At 56.6% G+C, this 21291-nt stretch overlaps 1 protein-coding gene and 1 long non-coding RNA gene across 3 annotated transcripts in view; one reads left to right on the top strand and one right to left on the bottom strand.

The window, feature by feature from the left end:
- The window catches only part of INTS1 (integrator complex subunit 1), a 30003-nt gene extending 26327 nt beyond the window's left edge, over positions 1 to 3676 (bottom strand). The window contains exons 1-3 of the mRNA XM_073886285.1: positions 3357 to 3676; positions 2595 to 2885; positions 92 to 288 (exon numbers count right to left, since the gene is read on the bottom strand). Of these exons, the coding sequence (XP_073742386.1) occupies positions 92 to 288; positions 2595 to 2885; positions 3357 to 3414 (546 nt within the window). The 5' untranslated portion in view covers positions 3415 to 3676. The remainder of the gene's footprint in view (positions 1 to 91; positions 289 to 2594; positions 2886 to 3356) is intronic.
- A 79-nt stretch (positions 3677 to 3755) lies between these two features.
- Positions 3756 to 17816, top strand: LOC141371362 (uncharacterized). Of its 2 annotated transcripts, none has more exons than XR_012376262.1 (3): positions 3756 to 3899; positions 5503 to 5637; positions 17681 to 17816. It is a non-coding gene; the product is annotated as an uncharacterized lncRNA (long non-coding RNA). The 2 variants fall into 2 exon arrangements; XR_012376263.1 differs by lacking the exon at positions 3756 to 3899 and adding an exon at positions 3944 to 4064.
- The last annotated feature ends 3475 nt before the right edge of the window (positions 17817 to 21291 follow it).

The following is a 21291-nucleotide window of genomic DNA, read 5'->3' as shown; positions in this document are numbered from 1 at the left end:
GGGGGGGGGGGGGGGGGGGGGGGGGGGGGGGGGGGGGGGGGGGGGAACTCAAGGCCAGAGCGAGGGCCTCACCAGACCCGCCAGTCCTCACCTCGATGACACCCTCTGTGGCGAAGATGTTGGGCTTGATCTTGGCCAGATACATGAGGCTCAGGTAGAGCGCGCCATCCGGTTTGGCCCGGGTGGCCTTTAGCTGCTTCACGGCCCCACACAGCACGCCCTCGATCCGGCCGTCATTGCCCTCCAGCTCGGCGGCCTCGATCTCGTCCAGCAGCGCGGAGGGGGGCACTGGCAGGTGCGGGAAGGGCGTGGTCAGAACCCGCCTTCAGGATCCCCCCAAAGCCAGTGGACAACAGGGCAAACCTGCACAAGCCCAGTGAGTGAGGGTCTCAGGGCAGACAGCAGCAACATCTGGGGACGGAGCAGGCAGGGGCCGCCCGCCTCACGGGCTGACCCAGCCAACAACGAGCCACAGCGGGAACAGTGCCCTCCAGCCTCTAGCGCTGGCCCAGCCACCTCCAGACCCCTCCCCACCTCCCGCACGGCTACCCTGGGGTTAGCTGCTCCTACACTACATTTTTCTACAAATCGGCCAACTTTTTCTAAGTTTCCAAATTAACCGGCCCAATGCCATTCATCGCCTTTTCTCCTCTAACAGCAGCGGCTTCTCTGCGGGTCTCCCCTCCCGGCGCTGCCTGCCTCTGCCCTCCCCTCAGACCCGCTCCGCACGGGGGCTTCTGCTTCAACGGTCTCTGCAAACAACCCTCTTTGGGTTTTGATCTTCTCTCCCGTGTTCACTTCTGCCATCTCTTTAGCTTTTCCTTCTTTCCGCCATCTTGCTTCAGCGGCACACGGAGCTCACCAACCTCCCTGCACCACCAGCTTCCCGGGAGCCTGCCAGGTCCACCACACCTCTTCCTGGTGCGACACTCGGTATTGCTCACACACAGTTTGTAATCCCCACTGTAGCGTCTTCTTGGGGCCAAGAGATTCTCCCGGGGATTTTTAAAGATGCAAACACACAGAGAGAGAGGTGCTGCCATTGGTGTGAGTTAACTGTGCAAGGGCAGAGGATTCAGCGATACCAGCTGAACGCTTCCCAGGGGTCCGGGACACAAGGCAAGCAGGTCGCGCAGACGCACTGGACTCAGGGAAGACCTCGATGTTCCATGTGCCAGGGGCTGCGCTCGGCTGTGTTCCACCTTCTGTTCACTGATGACGCTTGTGAAGTGCTTCATCGCTCAGAACACGCTTTCCATAACCGCGTTTCATCTGATCTCCAGAAGCACCTTGTATGGCAGATGCCAGCCAGTAACCGGGAGAACCGTGGTGCAAGCCGGGGCCTCAGCCCTCACGGCCAGGGTGGGTGCCGCCTGGGAGGGTTGGGCATGGACAGAGGTCTGATTCATCTTCCAAAGCCCAGCTAGCGCCAGCCGTGTCTTCTGCTCCTCATGCCCCAAGGCTCACCGCAGCCAACTGCATCTTCCCTGCCTGCCAGCTTGGGTTCTCGCCCCTGGGAGCTGCCCAGACCTTGCCCGTTCCCTGGGCACAGTCCCACTCTCCAGGTTGGATGCCTCGCTCAGCAGCTTATTCTCCAACATCCTCAACCCCCCGTCAAAACCCTGTCCAGTCTTTAGGGCTGAACTTCACAAATCCCTCATGAGCCTTCTCCGTGCCAAAGCTGTTGTGTGACTATCTCTATGCTAAAAACCTGGGGCTGGCTTGATAGTTAACGGATCTGATCTACGGGGTATCGTGGAGCAGCTAGAAATAACCAATGGGAAGGTGACACAGAAAAGCAGGGGCAACCTGAGGTGCATAGAGATTAAAAGCCCTTCTGTAAAGAACACAATCACAAGTAATTTCTAAGAAAATTTTCCTGGACGTCCCTAACGTTGTAGTATTACTTTCCCAACTAAAGAGAAAGAGACCAACGAGCTCTTGGCCATTAGTAGAGATTACTGAAGTGCAAACGTCCCCACCCCAGGCAGAGAGACGGACACACGAGAACACAGAGCCCGCAAGAACAAGGCTCTGGTCTCAGTTTCTGCTGATCCCCAGTGCGTGGAGCAGAGCCTGTCACAAAGGAGGTGCTCAGCAAGGACATCAGATGAGCCACCGGGCAAAGGAAGGACACTGCTCCCAAAGAAGAGCCGCCGGCAGTGCAGCAGGGGCTCCTCCACGACACGGGAACAGCTGAAGAGCCACCATCCGTCCACCTCCCCGCTGACGGGGCGCCAGCACAGCCCGTGCCCGCTTTGCTAAGAGCAGGACGCTGAGCTCACTGCGGGGACGGGCCCTGGCCGGCACTCGTGCCCGCAGCATTCAGGCCTGAGACCTGCCTGTGCCATGTCGCCCTGGGTCCCGTTAATATTTCCCCACCTCTGTCACAGAATTTGGAAGCACACGTGGGGTAAAGGCACCTGCGTGAGAAGTGCTCTGCAGAACAAACTCCCAGATGACTCCTCTGCACCTTCTGCACAGAACCTGTGCTCAGCTCTGGCGCTAAGCCTGGAAGCAGCCTTCAGCGGCCCCCCCAGGAGACAGACAAGGTGTGGGATGTGCTCTCCGGGAAGCTCAGAAACAGACTTTACCTTCAATTGGGACCACAGATGGCTCTTTAATGGATGGAGAAATAGCACGCTTTTCTGCCACTGCAGCCTCAGCCAGGCGCCCCAGGGCACTCAGGGGGGGTGTGGACGAGAGTTTGGGGCGCTTGGTGAGGCCGGTCAGGGCTGAGGCGCCCGCCAAAGCAGCTGCGGCGTCCCGCTTGCGCTCGGAAGGCAGGCCAGAAGGGGCAGGCTTCAACAGGGTGGACGCCGTTTTGGATTCGTTGGCCTGACCCTTTGAGCCCAGAGCAATGAAGTCTCCTGGTGGAGGGTGCCCTGCAGAGAAGGGAGGTGGAGAAACGTGCACTTTACACAGTGGCGGCGGTGGGAAGGGTGCTGGAGACAGACGGCAACCTCCTGCGGTCTCATAGGGGACTAAACAAGGGTCAAGGCAGGCAAGGGACAGGTGGCCAGCAAGCCCAGGGCGCAGCCGGGTCCGGTGCGGTGGGTGACGACAGCCGCCGACAGTCACGCCGCGCTCACTACAGACCAGGCCTCCACGAGACTCCCAGCCAGGCACCGCCCGCCGGCTTCGCACAGGAGGGAAACAAGGCACAGACACAGCTCGCGGGGGACAAAGCCGGATCTGAAGCCGCGCAGCGCCCCCGCCCTGGGCTTCCAGCACCCGCCCCTGGCCCCGCGGCTCCCTCAGCGGCTGTCTGCTGCCTCGGATGTGCCGAACGGCAGGGAGCCCGCCTCCTGGAGGCCCCGATGCCCGGGAGCCCCCGCCGCCGCACAAGCCCGCACCTGACGGCTTGGCCGCCGCGCTGGGCCTGCGGACCGTCGCGGGCTTGGCCCGGTTCATCCTGTCCCCCGCCCCGCGCTGCGGCTCGCCGCCGAGGGGTCACCCGAGGAGAAGCCCGGCGCCCGGTCCGCCGTCCCCTCGCCTGCTCATTCATTCATTCGTCCCTGGGCCGTCCGAGTCCGCGGCGTGCGGGCGAACGGGCCGCAGCCCCGCCGGGCGGAGCGACTCAGGGAGGCCGAGCGAGGCCCGCCTCCGATCGGCCGGGGACGGATCGGTGTCGCCGGCAGCCGCGGCCCACGCACCACGGTCCCAGAGCCCCGGCGCCGCGCAGCCGCCACGGCCGTCCCGGAACCGGAAGTCGCCTCCACCGCCCTCGGCACCCAACTTCCGGAATAACCGGAAGCAAAACACCGCAGCGGCGAGGAGGGCGCGCGGGCGGCGTCAGGGGCCCCACGACGCCTGCGTGCTGCCTGCCGCGCTCTCTGGCGGCGGGAGGCCGGCCGAGCGTCGCTGCCGCCGATCGGTCTCGCACCTGCTGTCTGCGGGTGAGGGTGACGTCATTTAGTGACGCTCCCGAGGACACGCTACCGGAGAGGGGGGCGTGGGGATTCCGATCCAGACGTGCTGCACCTTCGGGGTCCTGCTGTCCCATTCAGTTGTCAAAGGGCAGGTTCTGGGGTCCCCACGGTGGGACGTGAGGAGGGAACTAGGTAGGGCTGGGAGTGGGCACGGCCCTCATCAACACCGGGGGCGGGCGGGGGTGGGGAGGGAGAGGCATCAGTCCCAGCCTCAGTTTCCCCACCTGCACCGTGGGGCTCTGCAACCTCTCCCAGTCCCTTTGACGGCAGAGGATGTGTCCCCCCTCCCAGAGTGAGGGCTCCGTGGCGACAGAGAACCCCACGCCCTCCTCCTCTAGGGGGTCTCTGGCTGCAGCCCCACCCCACACCAGGAAGGAGGCCCCGAGCAACTGTCGAGCACGTGTCCCGTCCACAGCCCCGCAATCGCAAGCCGGGTGCCTTCCTGTATGGAGCAGATGGCCTGGCGTGAAGGGACAGGCCACGGGCACAAACACTGAGCTCGAGGCTCCTACCAGACCGGGTGCTTCAGCAAGGCAGCGGTCAGCGGTTAAGGGACCTTAGTCCATCGTGGCTGCCGGCCGGAAGGGCTGAGCTTCAGGGGAGAAGGAGGGTGTGGGGCCCAGGTGAAGACTGGCAAAGGGTGCACAGTGTGGATGCATGGCCAGCTGTGTCCACGGGCGGGCAGGGACCAGAGAGGGGAGACGGGGCCCAGCCTCTTGATGGTCTTGTTCACAGGAATGGCTGTGGGTCCCGGTGTATTTCCAGAGGGACTCAGGACGGCTCTCCATTGCAGGCCCTTGTTGGCCCTGCCTGAAGTCCCTCTGTCAGCGGCCACTGGTAGCGGCCTTTGTCACAGGGAGAGGGTGTCCCTCAGAGCCCAGAACTGTGCTCCCTGGTGTGGCCGGTGCGGCCCTTCTGCCCACCTTGGGGAGGAGGGAGGCGGCAGTGGGGCCACCTTGCTGGGGGCAGTGCAGGGTGTAAATCAGAAAGCCTGTGGGAGATGCCCAGCGCCCCGTAGCGCTCCTCTCCCTGCTGTGGTGGTTGTCATTACCCAGACCCTTGGGCTCCAGGAAGCAGGCCAGGAGGTCAGCGGGGGGAAGGAACTGAGGTCCAGGATCTATGCAGCCCCAGGGCTGGAGGCTGGGGCCCTGTGATGGGATTAGTGCCCTTATGAGAAGAAACGGGCGAGTCTTCTCCCACTGCTTGCCCCCCCCCCCGCCCCAAACATGAGGACCTGCTGCAAGGGGCGGTCTGCAGGCCAGCAAGCCGGCTTTCACCAGACACCAAGGCTGCAGGCAGCTGAGTCTCCGACTCCCAGCCTCCAGAACCCAGAGAAAGAAATGGCTGCGCTTTGGGCTCCACCTGGTACTGTGCTGTAGCAGCCGGAGCCAAGACCCCGTCCAAAGCCCTCCTTCTTCTGCTTTTGTGGGCTGGGAGAGGGTGACAAGGGCCCTCGTTCCAGCAGACGGGAGTGGGGCTCCCAGCGCAGAGGCCGCCAGAGGCCTTATGGTGTTCCAGCCACGCCTGCCTGCAGCCCCCCAACTGCCTTCCTTGTCTCCCCCACCCACAGCCCCATCCCTGCAGGAGTGCCAGGACCCACGTGCGTGAGCTCGGAGGACAGGGTGGGCACTGAGTAGGAGCTCAGAGTGGAAGGATGACTGCAGCACCCCATCACCCCCACGAGGACAGATGCTAACAAGTGCTGGTAAGGACGTGGTGCTGGTGGGAAGTGGGCTGTTGGTCACGTGTGAACAGAGGTGCCACAGGACCCCGCAGGTACACTCCTGAGCGCAGGCCCCAGAGAACCGGGAGACAGTGCTCAGATACACAACTGCTCCACCGTGTTTGCGGCAGCACTGTTCACGAACACCAAGAGGCGGAGACCAATGTCCATCAACAGATGAATGGAGCCAAAATGTGCTCTGTCCACACCGCGGAGTATTATTCAACCGTGAAAAGGAGGGAAGCACAGATCCACGCCAGGACACGGGTGAACCTCGCAAACATGCTGGGAGAAGCCAGAGACAAAAGAGTGGTTGTCCGGTTCTGTGGATATGAGATGTTTAGAACAAATCCACAGAGGCGGAAAGCAGATGGGTGGTGCTGGGTGGGGGAGGGGCGGTGGGGGAGGGGCACCGCTCAGCGGGCTCCGGGCTCCGGGTTTCTCCTGCAGTGATAAACAGGTCTGGAATTTGGTGGTGGTGCTGGAGGCACGACACGTGAATACACTGCTGAATGGTATACTTTGAAATGGCAAACGTTAGGGTCTGTATCTCAATGAAGTTACTGAGAAAAGAGCGGGTGGATGATGCGTAGTGGGGGTTTTTTCCCTGTAGCCAGAAAAAAATGATCTTTTTCCAGTTTCACAGTTATGTAATTGACAACAATCGTAAGCATTTAAGGTACAGAACAGGGCGTTTGACATACATACTCTTTGTAACAGACGATTATTGCAATCCAGTGGATTCACGTTTCTCCGGCCTCACCTGGTTACCGCTTGGATGGTGCCTAGTAGTTTTGACACAAAGCTGTGTGAGACCCCTGATGGCGAGAGGTGGGGTCTCCACTGCGTCCCTCTGGAGCTGGCGCCCGTGAGTGCTCGGCCCCCAGAACACAGCAGCCCGGACACTGTGCCCACTGCCTCCACTCCCCGTCCCTGGGATGGCGGCTCCGGGAACCCGCCGAGTCTGGGACGCTGTGACCCCTGACGCCGTGGGGGGGGCAGAGACGCACGGCGGCCCAGGGCGCAGACCCATGAGCAAGGTGGTGACCTCGTTACTTTAACTCACTAAGGTGGTTTGTTTATTTTTTTTTAATTTGTTTATATGGGAGGAGGGGCAGAGAGAGAGAGAATCTTAAGCAGGCTCCATGCCCGGCACAGAGGGGCTTGATCCCATGACCTGAGATCTCAACCTGAGTCGAAACCAAGAGTCAGACGCTTAACTGACTGAGCCATCCAGACGCCCCTTAAGTCACTAAGGTTTTAGAATCAGGGAACATGATTTCCAAACACAAACTGTTGGCAAGAGCGGTGCAGAGTGTTACTGGATAGCCTTCATCCTGAAGTCCTCAACGTTAACCGTGTACTGTCTTTGTTTTCTCCTGTTTCTCCTTAGTTTTTCCTGAACCATTTAAGAATAAGCAGAAGTTGATTCCCTTAACCCCCAAACACTGAGCGTGTGTTTCCTAAAAATAAGAATTCTCTTACGTGACGACAGCACTGTTATCCGCGTCAAGAAAACAACATCAGAGCAATGCTGTTTGTCAACCTAAGGCCTTAGGGGACCATCGATTGTCTCAACAATGTCTTTATGGCGGAGACCATCCGAGATCTGCATTGCATTCCGCGGCTCCATCCCCCCCATCCCCCCCCCCCCCCCCCCCCGCCCCCCTTCTTCTAGACCCCCCTCCGCCCCCTCCTTGGTAATTCAGGACTTTGACGTTTCTGAAGTGTCCAGGCTTCATTATTTTGTGGAATTCCCGGCTGGGCTCGCGCACCTGCTCACGACCAGGCTCACATTACGCGCTTCTGGCAGGAATAGCGCGCAGACGCTGACTTCTCGCCGCATCTTAGCAGTGACTTTAACTTAACTGTAGTTTATCTACAGTTATCTAAGTTACTGGCAAAGTTAATTTGATTACTTGGTTCGGGGGTGTCTATTGGATTTCTCCTTTCTTTCACCAACCCCCACCCCCCAAAGTTTCAGCCACTCAGTTTCAACTTCCTCCTGGACCCGTGCCTGACTCTGTCCTGAGGATCATTGATTACCACTGGGGAGTGGCGCTTTTCACCCCTCATCCATCCTGGGTTTGTGGGCCGGCATTCCCACGTCATGAGGAGCTGCCCTCCTCCCACCAGCCCACCTTCCCATCAGGATGGACTCGGGGGATCCTTATTCAGCTGATTATTGTAACCCTTCACTATTGTTATTTATTTGAGGCACAAATGCCGCAGATTTTGGACAGTGGGGACCTGCCTAGCTCACTTGTGGCTGTGGTCTTTCGACATGACGCCATCGTTTGTGAAACTTGTCCTTCCTATTTTCCCCTCTCCTTATTTTTTGAAGCCACTAAGTGTGGAGGTTGTTTGGTAGGGACGGCTAGGCTGGGCAGACGGATTGGAGGAGAGAGGGAGTTGGGGCGCCCTCGGTCACCTGAGGGGGAGGTGCGGGAGCACGTGCTGGGTGGCAGCTGGCGGCGAGTGTGCTGGACACAGGAGGGACGGCTGTCAACTTCGCCACCTGCCCCTTCCAGGTTTCCCCTGTCCTCAAGCCTCCCTGTGGCGGGCGGAGCTGGGCTGCTGGCTACAGGCAGCAGGGCTGGGGGGCGGCGGGAAGGGCCAAACCAGGGCCGGACTCCAGCCGAGGTTCCGCCCACTGCCAACCACGTGTGGGGGAAGATGGGACGTCTAGCGAGAGCCATCAGAGGGTGAGCTGTGCCCAACCTCTGACCCAGGATTTGAGCCCAAATGTGCAGAAATGCAGGCGCCGGCTTGACTACCACGGAGGCCCCGTGTCCCGCCACACCAACTGTTAAGTGCCGCTGTGGGGCGTCCGCACAACCCGCTTCTCTGAAGCAGCTGTGAAAGGCCCACGCAGACCCTCCCGTGCAGAGAGGACCGGACGGTGCTGAAAGGGAGCTGCTTGTCAGCGACCACCTCTGTCCCAAGGGGGAAGGAGCGCATCCCGGCGCTCATGGGGGCATGTGGCTTCGTTTGTGCAATCGAGTGGATTTCCCAGGGAAAAGAAAGTTTCCGTCAGAAAGCAAAGAGGAGTGCGCGGCCGGTGGGCTGTATCAGACCCCGCCCCGCGGAGACCACGGGACCACCTCCCCTTGCCCGGGTCCCACAGGCCGCCCTGCCCAGGACAGGACACTAAGACCACCCCACCCCAGAACTGAGTGCAGGGACCTCCACGGGCTCCCCACGGACGCCAACGCAGGTGCCCCCAGGCTCCCTGAGACGAGCTGTGTCCCATTCAGTGGCTGCTGTGGAGACCTGAACAATGGAAGTTCGTTCTCCCCCGACCTGGAGGCCCAAGCCTGAGATCAAGGTGGCAGCAGGCTGCACTCCCTCCAGGGCTCCAGGGGAGGGTCCTTCCTGGTCCCTCCCAGCTCCCGGTTGGGGGGGGCGGCTGGCACTGCTCAGCCCGCCGGGGGCCTGCTTTCCCCGCCAGCCCCTGCCGTCTCTTCCGGCCTCTTCCGTGGCTTCCACCCCCTGTGTCCCTGTGGCCTCTTCTCCTCTTAGTGGATGGAGGGCCCACCCCTGCCCAGGGGGATCTCAGACCCTTACCTGACTTATATGTGCAAGGACTCTGTTTCCCAGTGAGGCCCGTTCTGTGTTTGGGGCCACTTTTCACCCGACTGCAGCTGCATGCCGTGGACCCTGGGGGTGCCAGGGGCTCTGCTGTCTGACCCCCTACTTGCGCAGTTTCTGTGTCAGGAGCCCCTGGCACACCCACGGCCGCCCTTCCCCTTCGCGGCTCTTTGCTCGGTGTGGTCTTCTTCCCTTGCCCCCACAACCATGTCCTCAGCCCCACTGGACCTGGCTGGCACCTTGACTCCCTCTGGTCACTTCCGAACTGCTGCTTGGCTCACTCGCTGGGGGCCTGACTCGAGCCCCCAGCAGCCCTGGCTCCGCGGCCTCCTGCCGCGTCCCGGGGCCGCATGCCATGCACAGTAAATATGGGCAGGACTGAGGAACAGCTCCGCACAGAGCAAGGTCCCGTGCAGGGAAGCCATAACCGTTAGGAGCTGGGCCCAGCCCGGAGGGGTGCGTCCATGGGCAAACACAGGCCTCAGAGGCCCACACGCCCAGTCACCATTGCCGGGACCCTGGGTCACCACGAGAACCTCATCCCCCACTGGCCCTGACCTAGCGGCTTTGTGGCGTGCTCACGCAGCTCCAAGAGGGAAGGAGGGAGGTCCCTGCAGTGGGAACCAAACGGGGCAGCCCCTCCCGGAACCTGAAAGGCCAGGGGCTAGTGGCCAGCAGGGTGGGGGACTGAGGTGAACGGGGACTGGCCTAGGCACACTTCTGGGCGGTGGGGGCAGATGGGGGAGGTGCAGGTCTGCAGTTGCCTGTGGTCTAACTGCCTCTAGGCCAGGAAGCAGCTGCTCCCGCTGCCTGGCCCAGGCCCCAGAGCTGGGCTCGGACCTGAGTGGTGTCTCCCTGGGGTCTAGGTCTCCCCGCCTGGGTCAGGGAGCCCCCAGCCCCGGACCGGGCTTGGCCTTTCCCAGCACTCACGGTGCGGGGGACGGTGAGATGGGCACAGGGTGCCCTGGGAGGCTGGTCGGTTCCCAACTACCTCGTCCACTAAATTTAGAAAGCGCTTCACCCGTGTTGGAAGCCGCACCAGCCTGGCGACTGGGTTTCAAAGCCATGAGTCAGGGGTTATTAGGACTCAGATGCCTGTGTCCTGGGGGGCCGGGGCAACTCGGAGACCCATCTACACTCAGGCAGACGTTTGGGCAATTTCCTCTGCGAGCAAACATTCTGGCGTGGAGCGTTGGATGCTGGAATCCGCCAATGAGACGCCACCTTCGGGGTGGGGGGGTCAGCTGGCAGCGCACAAGGAGGCCGTAAGGACGGCTCTTCGCCCGGTGCCCAGGAAGGCTGGGCGGCCTGATATCTGAGACTCTGCTGGGCAGACGCTGACCAGCGAGCGGAAACTCCGGGAAGGCAGCCTCTGGCTGGAGGCGGGGAAGTGCTTTCCAACAATTGTCTGAAAATAGAACGGGCTGGCTCACGAGGAAATGAGTCTCCCGTCACGGGAAGGGAGCAAGCAGCAGCAGGAACACTGCTTAGCAGGCAGGGGATCCAAGGTGTCTGAACCCGCCAGGGCCTGAGTCCTGTTTCTCACCTGCTGCCCCTCCCCCAAATGCTTGGGGCCTGAAGATGAGAAAGCAGGACCAGGGTGCGGGCACCTTTCCCTCAGTCACACTGCGGGGTGGTGGGGGAGCTGGGGCTGGCAGCACTTTCTCGGGGACCTTGGGTGTGTAAAGCAGAGAACCAATGGGGGGGGAACCCGCTGGTCACGTGATTCCATCTGCTGACCCCCCTCCTGGGTCTCAGCTTCCCGTTCCCTTCAGTTAGCGTCAGGCTCACAGCTCTCCAGCCCACACTCACAGGGTCCCATGCTGGGGCTGCAGGCAGGTGCCGAGGCTGAGCACCTGGCGGCCCAGCTCTGGGCTCGCAGGTGACAACGCAGGGAGGTACGCGCTTTTGTTCCAAACCCACTGTGATCTCCCCACCGTTGAAAGGCCACCGGAGGAGGGCAGGGCAGATAAAAGCCGGTGCCCCCAGGGCTCCTCTGCATGGCTTGCCCCCCCGTGGGACCCTGGGGTTCCGGGGAACACAGTTTAAGGACCAGTGTCAGCACGCCCGCGGACTAAGGCATAGAGTGTCCCAGAGCCCAGCTACACACTCCCAGCCAGCACCTCATCCACATTCCAAAATTTGCCCTGGAATGGCTGAGGCTGAGGGCGGGCCATAGGCTTGTTTTGTTTGGTGGCTGGTGGGAACTCTGGGGGACAGTCTGGGACCAGTCAGCTGCGGAGGAGGGCAGAGGGCAGAGGTCATGGGCATGGGGCTGGGTAGGCTGGAGGTTGCAGCCCACATCAGGCAGGACCAAACGGTGGCCTGGGTGGGGAGAGTCTCGTCCCCCAGACATGGCATTTCCTCTGGGGACGGCAGACGGAGCAGCTGGATCCCGGGCCCTGGGCCTGTGTCCTCCCGTTCTCTCTCCGTCCTCTGGCTGGGGGGGGGGGCACCAGAGCGATGACCACCTCCCTCCTGCCCTGTGCAGCGCAGACCTGATTCCACGCCTTTGTCCCCCTGCCCCTGTGTGCCATCCAAGTGTCCCCAGCACTGTCGGGGCCAGGGGGCCACACACGGTTTGGTTTCCTTGTTTGGCCTTGTTCAGATCCTTCTGCAAAGAGCGTGTAGTATATTCGAAATGAGAAAAAGACCCTCCTTGACTTTTCTTAAAAATAAGTAAATACATGAAATGCATGTCCCAGAAATTCCATGTCCCAGTCGCAGGTCCCAGGGGCTGTCTTGTTTATGTCCTGTTTACAGAGAAGCACCACCACCCACTCAACACTGCATCGCGTGTCCTGGCTCAGTAAGGCAGAGATTACGGTCAGTCCAAAGTGACATTCTCAGGCTCGGTGGAGGATGAGGCATGTCCAGTTTCCAGGTGCTTGACATCACGTGCAGGTCAGCATTTCTCGTGGTATCGATTATTTACAACCCACGTTTGCACAGGGAACCTGTGCTGTGACAGATCATGGCCGGGGTCCACTGGGCACCACTGGGCTTGTTCCTGAGGCTGGCCATGTTCCTCACGACATGGCGCGGGATTCCCCGAGTGGGAGGCCCCAGAGACCGAGAGCCAAGCAGAAGCTGCGTGGCCATGGAACACGTTAAGATAAGGAAGATATGGGCGCCTGGGTGGCTCAGTCGGTTAAGCGACTGCCTTCGGCTCAGGTCATGATCCTGGAGTCCCGGGATCGAGTCCCACATCAGGCTCCCTGCTCGGCGGGGAGTCTGCCTCTCCCTCTGACCCTCTTCCCTCTCGTTCTCTCTCTCTCTCACTTCCTCTCTCTCAAATAAATAAATAAAATCTTTAAAAAAAATGAGGTGAAAGGAAGCTTTAAAAAAAAAAAAGATAAGGAAGATATGTTTGGTCTTCCTCTGGGTTCCTGGCACCGGGCTCCTACAACCCTTGAAATTTCCTGAGTAATGGGAGCCTCTTTTGTTATTCCCAACGAGCCCCCTTGACCTGACCTGCAGGTGGGGCCCCTGGACGGCCTCAGGATGGGACCCGGGCCTCCAGGGACGGGAGGGGTGGAGGCGGCCCGCAAGCTAGTCCATCCTGCTCCCATAACCGAACTTTGATGCAAACTCATGAACAAGAGATTGGAAAAGCTCCGCTCGCCCAGGGTGGCCCAGGGTGGCCGCGTGGGGAGGGCGGGAGGCACAGCGTCCTCTGCCCCTTTTCTTGCCCCTGCATCTCCTCTTCTGGCTCTCCTTTATGGTAACACCGTACCCCGAGGTATGACGCGCTCCTGAGTTTTGCAATTTGAGCCTGAGCCTGATTTTGTTGTCTGCAGGCAGAAGTGGGGGCCGCCTGGGGGCCCGGGACTTGCGACTGGCGCCTGAGGTTGCGGGCGCAGCCGGTGGGACTAAGCCCTTCACCCCCTGCTCTGTGCGACCCCGGGAGGTCAAGGAGGACTGTAGTGAATTGTGGGACACCCCAGCCGGTGCCAGAGAGCCGGAGAACTGGTTGGTGTTTGGGAAAAGAGAGCACTGGACACCACGCCTGCTGTCCGCCATCCGCCAAGGCTACCAGGAAGGCGTGGCCAGCTTCCGGGGGAAGACGCCACAGCATCCCTGGAAGATGGGGTGTGCTACAGTCACGGAACTTGGCCCCTGGCCTGACAAGACCACAGACATCCGGCCGGGGCCACGCCCACCGGTTGGGAGACAAGTGGATGATTTCCACTTGGGAAGATGATGAGTCAGGCCAGGATAAATGCTTGCGCACGGACCTCCCACTCGAACCAGATTCCACGTGCACGTGAGCACCCCGGCCCTGGGCCTGGCTCTCTGCTGCTCCCTAAGCTGGAGTTGACCAAGCCATCTCGCCATCAGAGGAGTCTAATGAATGCACGCTAAGTATCTAACCCCGGTCTGGCACGGGAAAGCGACTAAGATTGGCAGCTATCGATTGATAGCCTGGTGCTGGTTTGGGGGTGAGGGGAAGATGGCTGTCGGACTGTGACTCCCAGGTCCCGCTATTCACATTTGGTGCTGGACCAGTCTCCGTGTGAGGGGGCCGTCCTGTGTGCGGCGGGCTGTTGAGCGGCATTCCCGGCCTCTTACCCGCTAGATGCCAACAGTAACCCCCTCCCTTGAGCTGCCATGACCAAGAATGGAAGAATGCCTCCAGACTTGGCCAAACGTCCCCTGGGGGCCGAGTGCCCCCCTGGGTGAGAACTGCTGCCCTAGAGCGTCTCCCCGTCCCACCGGCCGGACTGGGGTGTTTGTTTGCGGGGTAAACGGCCTGGGTCCTGGGGCGGAGGGAGCGAATGTAGCACACACCACCTGGTGAGGTGCCCCGATGCAGGGGGATCGCCTCGGCCGTGGCCACAGCTGCTCGCCTCCCTTGTAACTCACCATAGCAAATTAGTATCATCACAGCAATGGGAGTCTTTTCATTTGAGAGCTCTACATTTGACAAAAGACCTTCCCACGTCAGGTCCTCAGTCAGTCTTGCTCCCCGCGTTGGGATGTGCAGACGGGCTCAGGGACCGGGCCACCGGCCCAAGGCCACACAGATGGCCAATGCCAGAGTAGCATCTGGAAGCCAAATTCTGCTCCCCCTGGATCTGAAGTGTCGAGTGACCCCTTCCCCTCTGCTGGTGGAAGAAAGTGGTTTCAAGACTGGCCCCGAGCCGAGCCGACCACCTCCTTTGCTCCAGAAGCAAGCTGGGGACAAGCAGACAGAGGCTCTCAGCCACCCCACAAGCTCCCACCGTAGCCATCGGCCGCTTCCTGGTAGAGGACCCAGCCTGCCAGGGCCTGACCACAGGAAACCGAGCTGGGCACGCACCTGGGGAGAGGATACTGAGGCCCGAGGAAGCCCCCCAGCTGAGGAACAGCCCTGAGAGCAGGTGCATGGCGGCATCCAAGGCAGAGGGGCAGGCAAGCACGTGCCACCTGGGGCGTGGGGAGGGGGTTCCTCCCTCATCCTCAAGGGCAGTCCTGGACAGCAAGGGATGAGGGAAGGGCATCGCTGAGTGCTGCTGGCCCCGTGCAGAAGTGTGAGTCATCTGTTCTAGGTCAGCAAACATCCGCCTACAAAGGCTTCCCCCTTGCAGGGTGGGGTGCAAACACCCCGCCCCACTGACTTCCTAGAGGGCTGTACTGGCCTGCCGTAGGTGGGGGGTCATGCAGCAGGTTGTCCCCGAGGCCAGCCTATCCAAGGTTCAACCCCCCACCTTCCTGGGGCCAGGGGCCCTGGGGGCTGTGACCACTGGGGGCCCCTTCAGTGAGAGCAGTTGCCCCCACCGGCTAGAGCTAGCGCGGCCCCTGCCTCTCATTTTCCCCCAACGTAATCGGCCTCCCTCCCTTGCCCTGGACCTTGCCCAGGGCGCCCTGAGTCCGCCCCGTGGCACTCTCTACATCAGCTCTCTAGAAGGAGGGCGGGGCAGCGTGCACAACTTGCCAAGGGGCAGTCCTGCTACTCCCTGGAGCTGACAGTCTCGGAACTCCCCCAGGGCGAAGAGGAGCACTGTATCTGGTGTAAGCAGACCCGGGTTATGAGCTCGTCCGTGTGCAGTCTCCCCTTGGCAGGGACAGACACACGGACACCCGTTTTCTCTCCCTCCTTCCTCATGCTGAAGGCGGTCCAGTGTACACTCCGTGGGGCACCCGCTTTACACACCCACGTCCTACGCACCTGTGCCCTACCCACCTGCACATGGATCTCCGTGGAACTTTCACTGCTACGTGGTGCCCCAGGAGCCCTTGTCCCGCCTCTCACTTAGCTGGCCCCTCAGCAGTGACAACTCGGTGGTCCAGCCTTTAGCTATGACACCTGGTGCCCCCTCGAGCCGCCACACCCCAAGTTCACTCGCGAACAGGTGCATCTGTGGCACGGGGCTCTCGAAGGGGGCAGGCTGGGTCTGAGGTCAAGTAAGGGCCACGCAAGGACTAAAGGAGCCGCCAGATTGCCTTCCTGCACCCCCACCGGCGGCCGCACCTTCCATTCCCCCTGCCTTGCCATCGGAGGACACCCCCTGACTCTTGGGCTCTGATGGACACAAAATGGAATTTTGATACTGCTTTAACACGCATCCTCTGATTATGCGTGTCTTTCTCTATGTTTGTCATTTAGGGTTTTTTTGTGTGAGTGATCTATGCCTACCCTGAGCTCCTTTGTATTTGTGTCTTCCTTTTGTATTCCCAGGAGCCTTTTGTAGATTGGGGAGATAGACCTTCGCGACGTGAGTTGCAAATATTTTTTCCTAGTGTATACTTTGTGTTGTGACTTTGCTTAGAGTTATTTTTGCCTAAAATCTTTTTTATGTGTCTGGGTTTTGAATCGGGATTTAAAAACATTTTTCCCGCTTTGAAGTTTTAAAGGGAGATATTCATGTTCTCCGCAAATATTTTTAATGGCTTTCTAGAATTCATTTTTTTTTATTGTGGTAAGATATACATAACCTAAAATTTGCCGTTTTAACCACTTCTAAGCGCTCGGGTGAGTGGCACTCTCGTACGCCCCCATGGCTGTGCAAGCATCCACCACCCATTTCCAGAATGTTCTCATCGTGTATAGTTTCTTGTTAAAAGGGTTAAGTCTTTAATCCATCTGATGTGTATAGTGCTGGTGTGCGGTATGGACAGACTGGACGCAGCTTCACCTTTTGTAAAGGGTCATCACATTGTTTCCACATCACTTATTGACAAGTCCATCTTTGTTCTATTTTTCTGAGTCTGTTTTAGAGTTGGGGAACATCAGATCGGGAGCGCATGCCCTCCCCTGGGTCCCAACACCCAAGGTCCTGCTCTTCCTGCCTGCAGGAGCTGCTCTTAGAAAGCGAACGTTAATATAACAGTCCGCAGTCCAGCTGGGGAAAGAGGACACTCATGAGAAACCAAATCACATGCAACGTCAGGGAGTCCCGCAGACCGGCCACGGAGCGGTGGCTCCAGGTTTGCCTCCGAGGACAGAGGGTTTGGGGAGGAGAAACGGCTTTTCCATTCCAGGGGAGGCTGATCAAGCCTGGAGAGATGGGCGGGCGTTGCTCTGGCGCTCCTGTTGAGGCCGTCAGCCAGCACCAAGCACCTGGTTGTCCCCCAAGGCCAAGTGTGCCCAGTGAGAACAGGTCGCTCAGAAAGAGGCCAGTTTCTCTGGAGCGAGAAGCCACGGGCTGGTTCCTGGCACTTTCTCCTGCTTGGTTCCCAGGATCCCCCCCCACAAGGCACCTGAGGCCCGTGAGCACCCCTCCGCAGGTGCAGCTGTGCCCATGGGAGGCCTGCTGTCACCCCCAAAGCTCTGGTGCGTTTCCTCCACACTCAGCCTCCCATCCAGGCGCTGGGGACGGGAGTGTGGCTCTGGTGGGCTGGCAGGCCATGTGACTTGGGATGTGTCAAAAGTTCCCACCTAACAGAAGGAAAACCAACAAATCACCCAAGTAGGACTTACTATTGTTTACTGTGCACACACCAAAAAGACACTCGGCAAAGCCAGGAGCACTCCGACCAGTACTTGGGGCGTGGCCCGGGGAGGCCAGGAGCACTCCAACCCGAACACGGGGTGCGGCTCTGGGGTCACACGGCACCTTCCATGGTGAGGGCACGGTGAGTGTTCATTGTTCACGGTGATTGGTTATCATATCAGAAGTTTCTGAAATGACAGGGACCTGGTTAGTGGTTCTCTCCCAACAACCTCGGGAAGCAGTTTAGGCTTTGCTTATGATTTTCAGAAGCACAAGAAAGGGATGACCTGGGTCAACTTAGCCTTGCAAAATAAGCTCAATGAAGCTTTCTACGACAAAACTGGGACTTTTCAAGTTTGGTCTCCATTTGTTTTGGGTTTTAGCAATTCTCCCCTTTTGGTGGTGGTGTCAGTGGGTTCCCTTGCCTTCGCTAGTTGGGACTTCAGGCTGGAAGGTCATATCATCACCATATCATTACCATCTTCATCGTTTCTGTGGTTTTTGTTGACTTCATCCAGGTGTCTGGTCCTCATGAACACCGTTCAGCACATGGGTGGCTGCCTACCGGCCTTTAAGCCCCGGAGAGCGCGTGACATACTGGAGAGGCCTGTATGACGACAGTAAGGAAGACATTAACCAGGATCGAAAAGTTCCCAGGAGCAGAGGTTCCCAGGAGCCAACATGTCACCAGTCAAATACATTAAATGGGTTACAATTGTTTGAAGTTATTTACAAAGGTGCGCATGATGTGTTAGCAATCACATAGCCTCACAATTACTTAGGACGTTGTACTTCAGCAGCCAGCGGGCTTCCACCTAAATCAGGTCTCGATATGGTTTGAGCAGTCAGGTAATTTAATGACAGACGCTTCTATGGAAACACAAGAAAAACAAAGGTTAGTACTTCAGGGAAATTATAAATTCTGTTTCTGAGTTTGGAGAGCGGCCAGTTGAGTTCCTAGATGTTGGGTTTGGAGCATCTTCAGATGGGGTGAGAGCAGGCCGTGATCCGACCCTTTTTCCTGGTGTGCAGCGTGCCTGTCCCTGGTGATCTTTCTGAGCAGGCACGGAGGCTGTCCACATGAGCTGTTGTGGGGATTTCTCTGAAGTTGACATCAAGTTGTCAAGCTTTTGCTTGCACAGCTCTGGGGAAAGGACGGTTTTAGTTTCATAGTGACTCGAAGTCAAGAGAGTGGGAGAATTGGAGATGATAGTTTGGAGCATTCTAGCCAAATTTTGGAGGAAACTAGATTTCAGGATCTAGTCCAGTCTATAGGTATAAAACAAATCCTCCAAGACAAGAAGCAGCAGTAGAATCTGATGATAATTATTGAAACATAGTTTTTCTCTCTATAATCATCCCCCATTTCTATTGAAGATAACCATAGTAAGACTAATTAGTTTGCAAATTAAGACTGGTTTCAATACACTCAGTCTGATTATTTATGCAAGTGCACAAGAATAGTGATTGATCATATAGGTGCTTTTAATTCTGCTTTGCTGGAACTTTTCACAAGGAAACTCAGATTGGACTTTCAAGAGCCTCTCCAGGCCAGGAAGCCAAGCCTGTTGTGTCCTGTTATAGGGAGGACAGATTTCTTATCGAACTTATGCCAACATGCATATTGTCATGAAAAATAAGAATATTTCCTAAGAGCTTCTGGATTCTGGAGGGATCAGATAGGGGAAAAAAAGAAACACGTTTCAATCTCTGTTGCAAAGATACACTTTACCAAATTGTTGTACATCATAGATAGCTTAAGACAGAGGAGAAAAGGGGTCCTTTACACCCAGAAAACAAGACATGAAAGAACCAGCAATGCTATAATCGAGGTCATCCGAATTACAGTCATCTCCATCAGGTCGCTCAGTGTTTTGTGATTAATTCTTGCATCGCTTCATCTCGGGTTAGTGGCTTTATGAATCAATCAGCTTTCCATTAAAGTTTTAGACATTCTCGCTCAGGGCACCTGGGTGGCTCAGTTGGTTAAGCGACTGCCTTCGGCTCAGGTCATGATCCTGGAGTCCCGGGATCGAGTCCCGCATCGGGCTTCCTGCTCAGCAGGGAGTCTGCTTCTCCCTCTGACCCTCTTCTCTCTCGTGCTCTCTGTCTCTCATTCTCTCTCTCGAATAAATAAATAAATAAATAAATCTAAAGAAAAAAAAGAACTTAGAAATTCTCGCTCAGTTCAGTGCTACGGTCTTGAGGTTATTGGAAGAGCTGCATTCTAGAGTGCTTGTCAGGATCGTTCCTGGGAATGTCTTTGAAAAGGAAGCACTTTTGCAGGAACATTTTTGCAAAAGCATCAGGATAAAACAGTAAGTGTCTGTAAATGGCAGAAAGACTTAAAATGGCTGTGGTTAAAGATCTGTGAGAGTTCATTATAATGCCATTGACAAGGAAATTTGGTTATTTCTATGACATATATTTTAAAAGAGTAACTAGAATTATGACTGATAACATTATGGCAGGACATGTCAGGTTTTTAAGAATCTCATAGAATTTCTGGAATGCATGTATTATTAACATATATTTATACAAACTTAAGCTAACGAAAGTTTATCTTCACTTCTTATTTGGCAATGCTTCCCATGTAATGCAACATATCAAATAAGCCTAACTAGCTCAGCATTTCTCTGTTATAACAAGAGAGAACAAATCTTTTGAGATAGTCCAGGGACCATTTTAAAATCCCAAAGTTAGTTTGAGGTCAAAAAGACATCATTAGAATTTGGTTTTTGAGAAGTTTGTCAAAAATAGCCCAAGGTTTAAAACACTTGATCAGATAGGATGACAGTTCACCATGAAAACAGTACATAGTCATCCGTTGGCACCAGAATGACAATTAAAAATTTCAAAGCCAAATACAGAAAGTTATAGAGTTGCAAAAAGGACCTTAGTTCTTTCATAGAGAAGACTCAGTTGTTTTTCTAGGTAATCAAAGACTTGGTAAAGACAGTGCGGAAGCACAGGAAAATTACATTCCTAAAATATAGAATCTGGGGTGCCTGGCTCAGTCATTAAGTGTCTGCCTTCAGCTCAGGTCGTGGTCCCAGGGTCCTGGGATCGAGCCCTGTGTCTGGCTCTCTGCTCTGCAGGAAGCCTGCTTCTCCCTCTCCCACGCCCCCTGCTTGTGTTCCTCCTCTCACCGTCTCTCTCTCTCTCTGTCAAATGAATAAATAAAATCTTTAAAAAAAAATAAAATAAAATACAGAATTTTTGTTTCATAGGCAGATTACACCAAAAGTAAAGAAAACTTTTGTTTACAATTTCTGATTAGGGGTGGACTGATAATCTGAGAAAAAATTTGTGATTTTAACAGAGCAAAACCCAAATTCTAATTTTGTACCAGTGTACTTTTTTTTTTAAGATTTTATTTATTCATCTGAGACACACAGATACAGAGAGAGAGAGAGAGAGAGAGCATGAGCAGGGAGAGAGGCAGAGGGAGAGGGAGAAGCAGGCTCCTCGCTTAGCCAGGAGCCCGATGTGGGGCTCGATCTCAGGACCCTGGGATCATGACCTGAGCTGAAGGCAGACGCTTAACGATCTGAGCCACCCAGGCGCCTCAAGTACCAGTGTACTTTTGATATTAAAAATCTGTTTTTTTAAATTTTAAGTGGCTCCATGTCCAACATGGGGCTTGAACTCATGACCCTGAGGTTAAGAGTTGCTTGCTCTGCCGACTGAGACAGCCAGCCACCCCCTAAAATTCTTTTTTTGTTTGAAGTTAAATAAATCCATTCTGATCTTAGTCCGCTTGACCACACATTTAATTGCTTTTTTGAGATTTTTTTTTCCACAAACTTCTTGCAATTTTCTATATCCCATTTAGGCTTTTCCTATCTTTTCCCTTTCTTATTCCAGAACAATTATTTTTCTCTAAGACAAAATTACTTTCTTTTTCCCTTACCACCCCCACCCCTGAAACCAAAACCCAAAGCAAAACAAGAACAACAAAAATCCATGTCTTTTATACCTTTTCCTGTTAAAAAACACATTCAGAGACAATGGAATGCATTCTTGGATTGGCATGCCGAAGCTGCAAGATGAAAGGACTCCAAAACACAGCTCCAAAAGGGCCCTTACAGGATGCAAAATAAAGAATGTTTCACAAAACCCCTTTGGC

This window comes from Callorhinus ursinus, unplaced genomic scaffold (assembly GCF_003265705.2).
Source record: "Callorhinus ursinus isolate GAN/ISIS: 27379988/994484 unplaced genomic scaffold, GSC_fseal_2.0 scaffold70, whole genome shotgun sequence".
Lineage (NCBI taxonomy): Eukaryota > Metazoa > Chordata > Mammalia > Carnivora > Otariidae > Callorhinus > Callorhinus ursinus.
The sequence above is the reverse complement of the archived record's forward strand: the minus strand, read 5'-3'. Positions and strand labels throughout refer to the sequence as shown.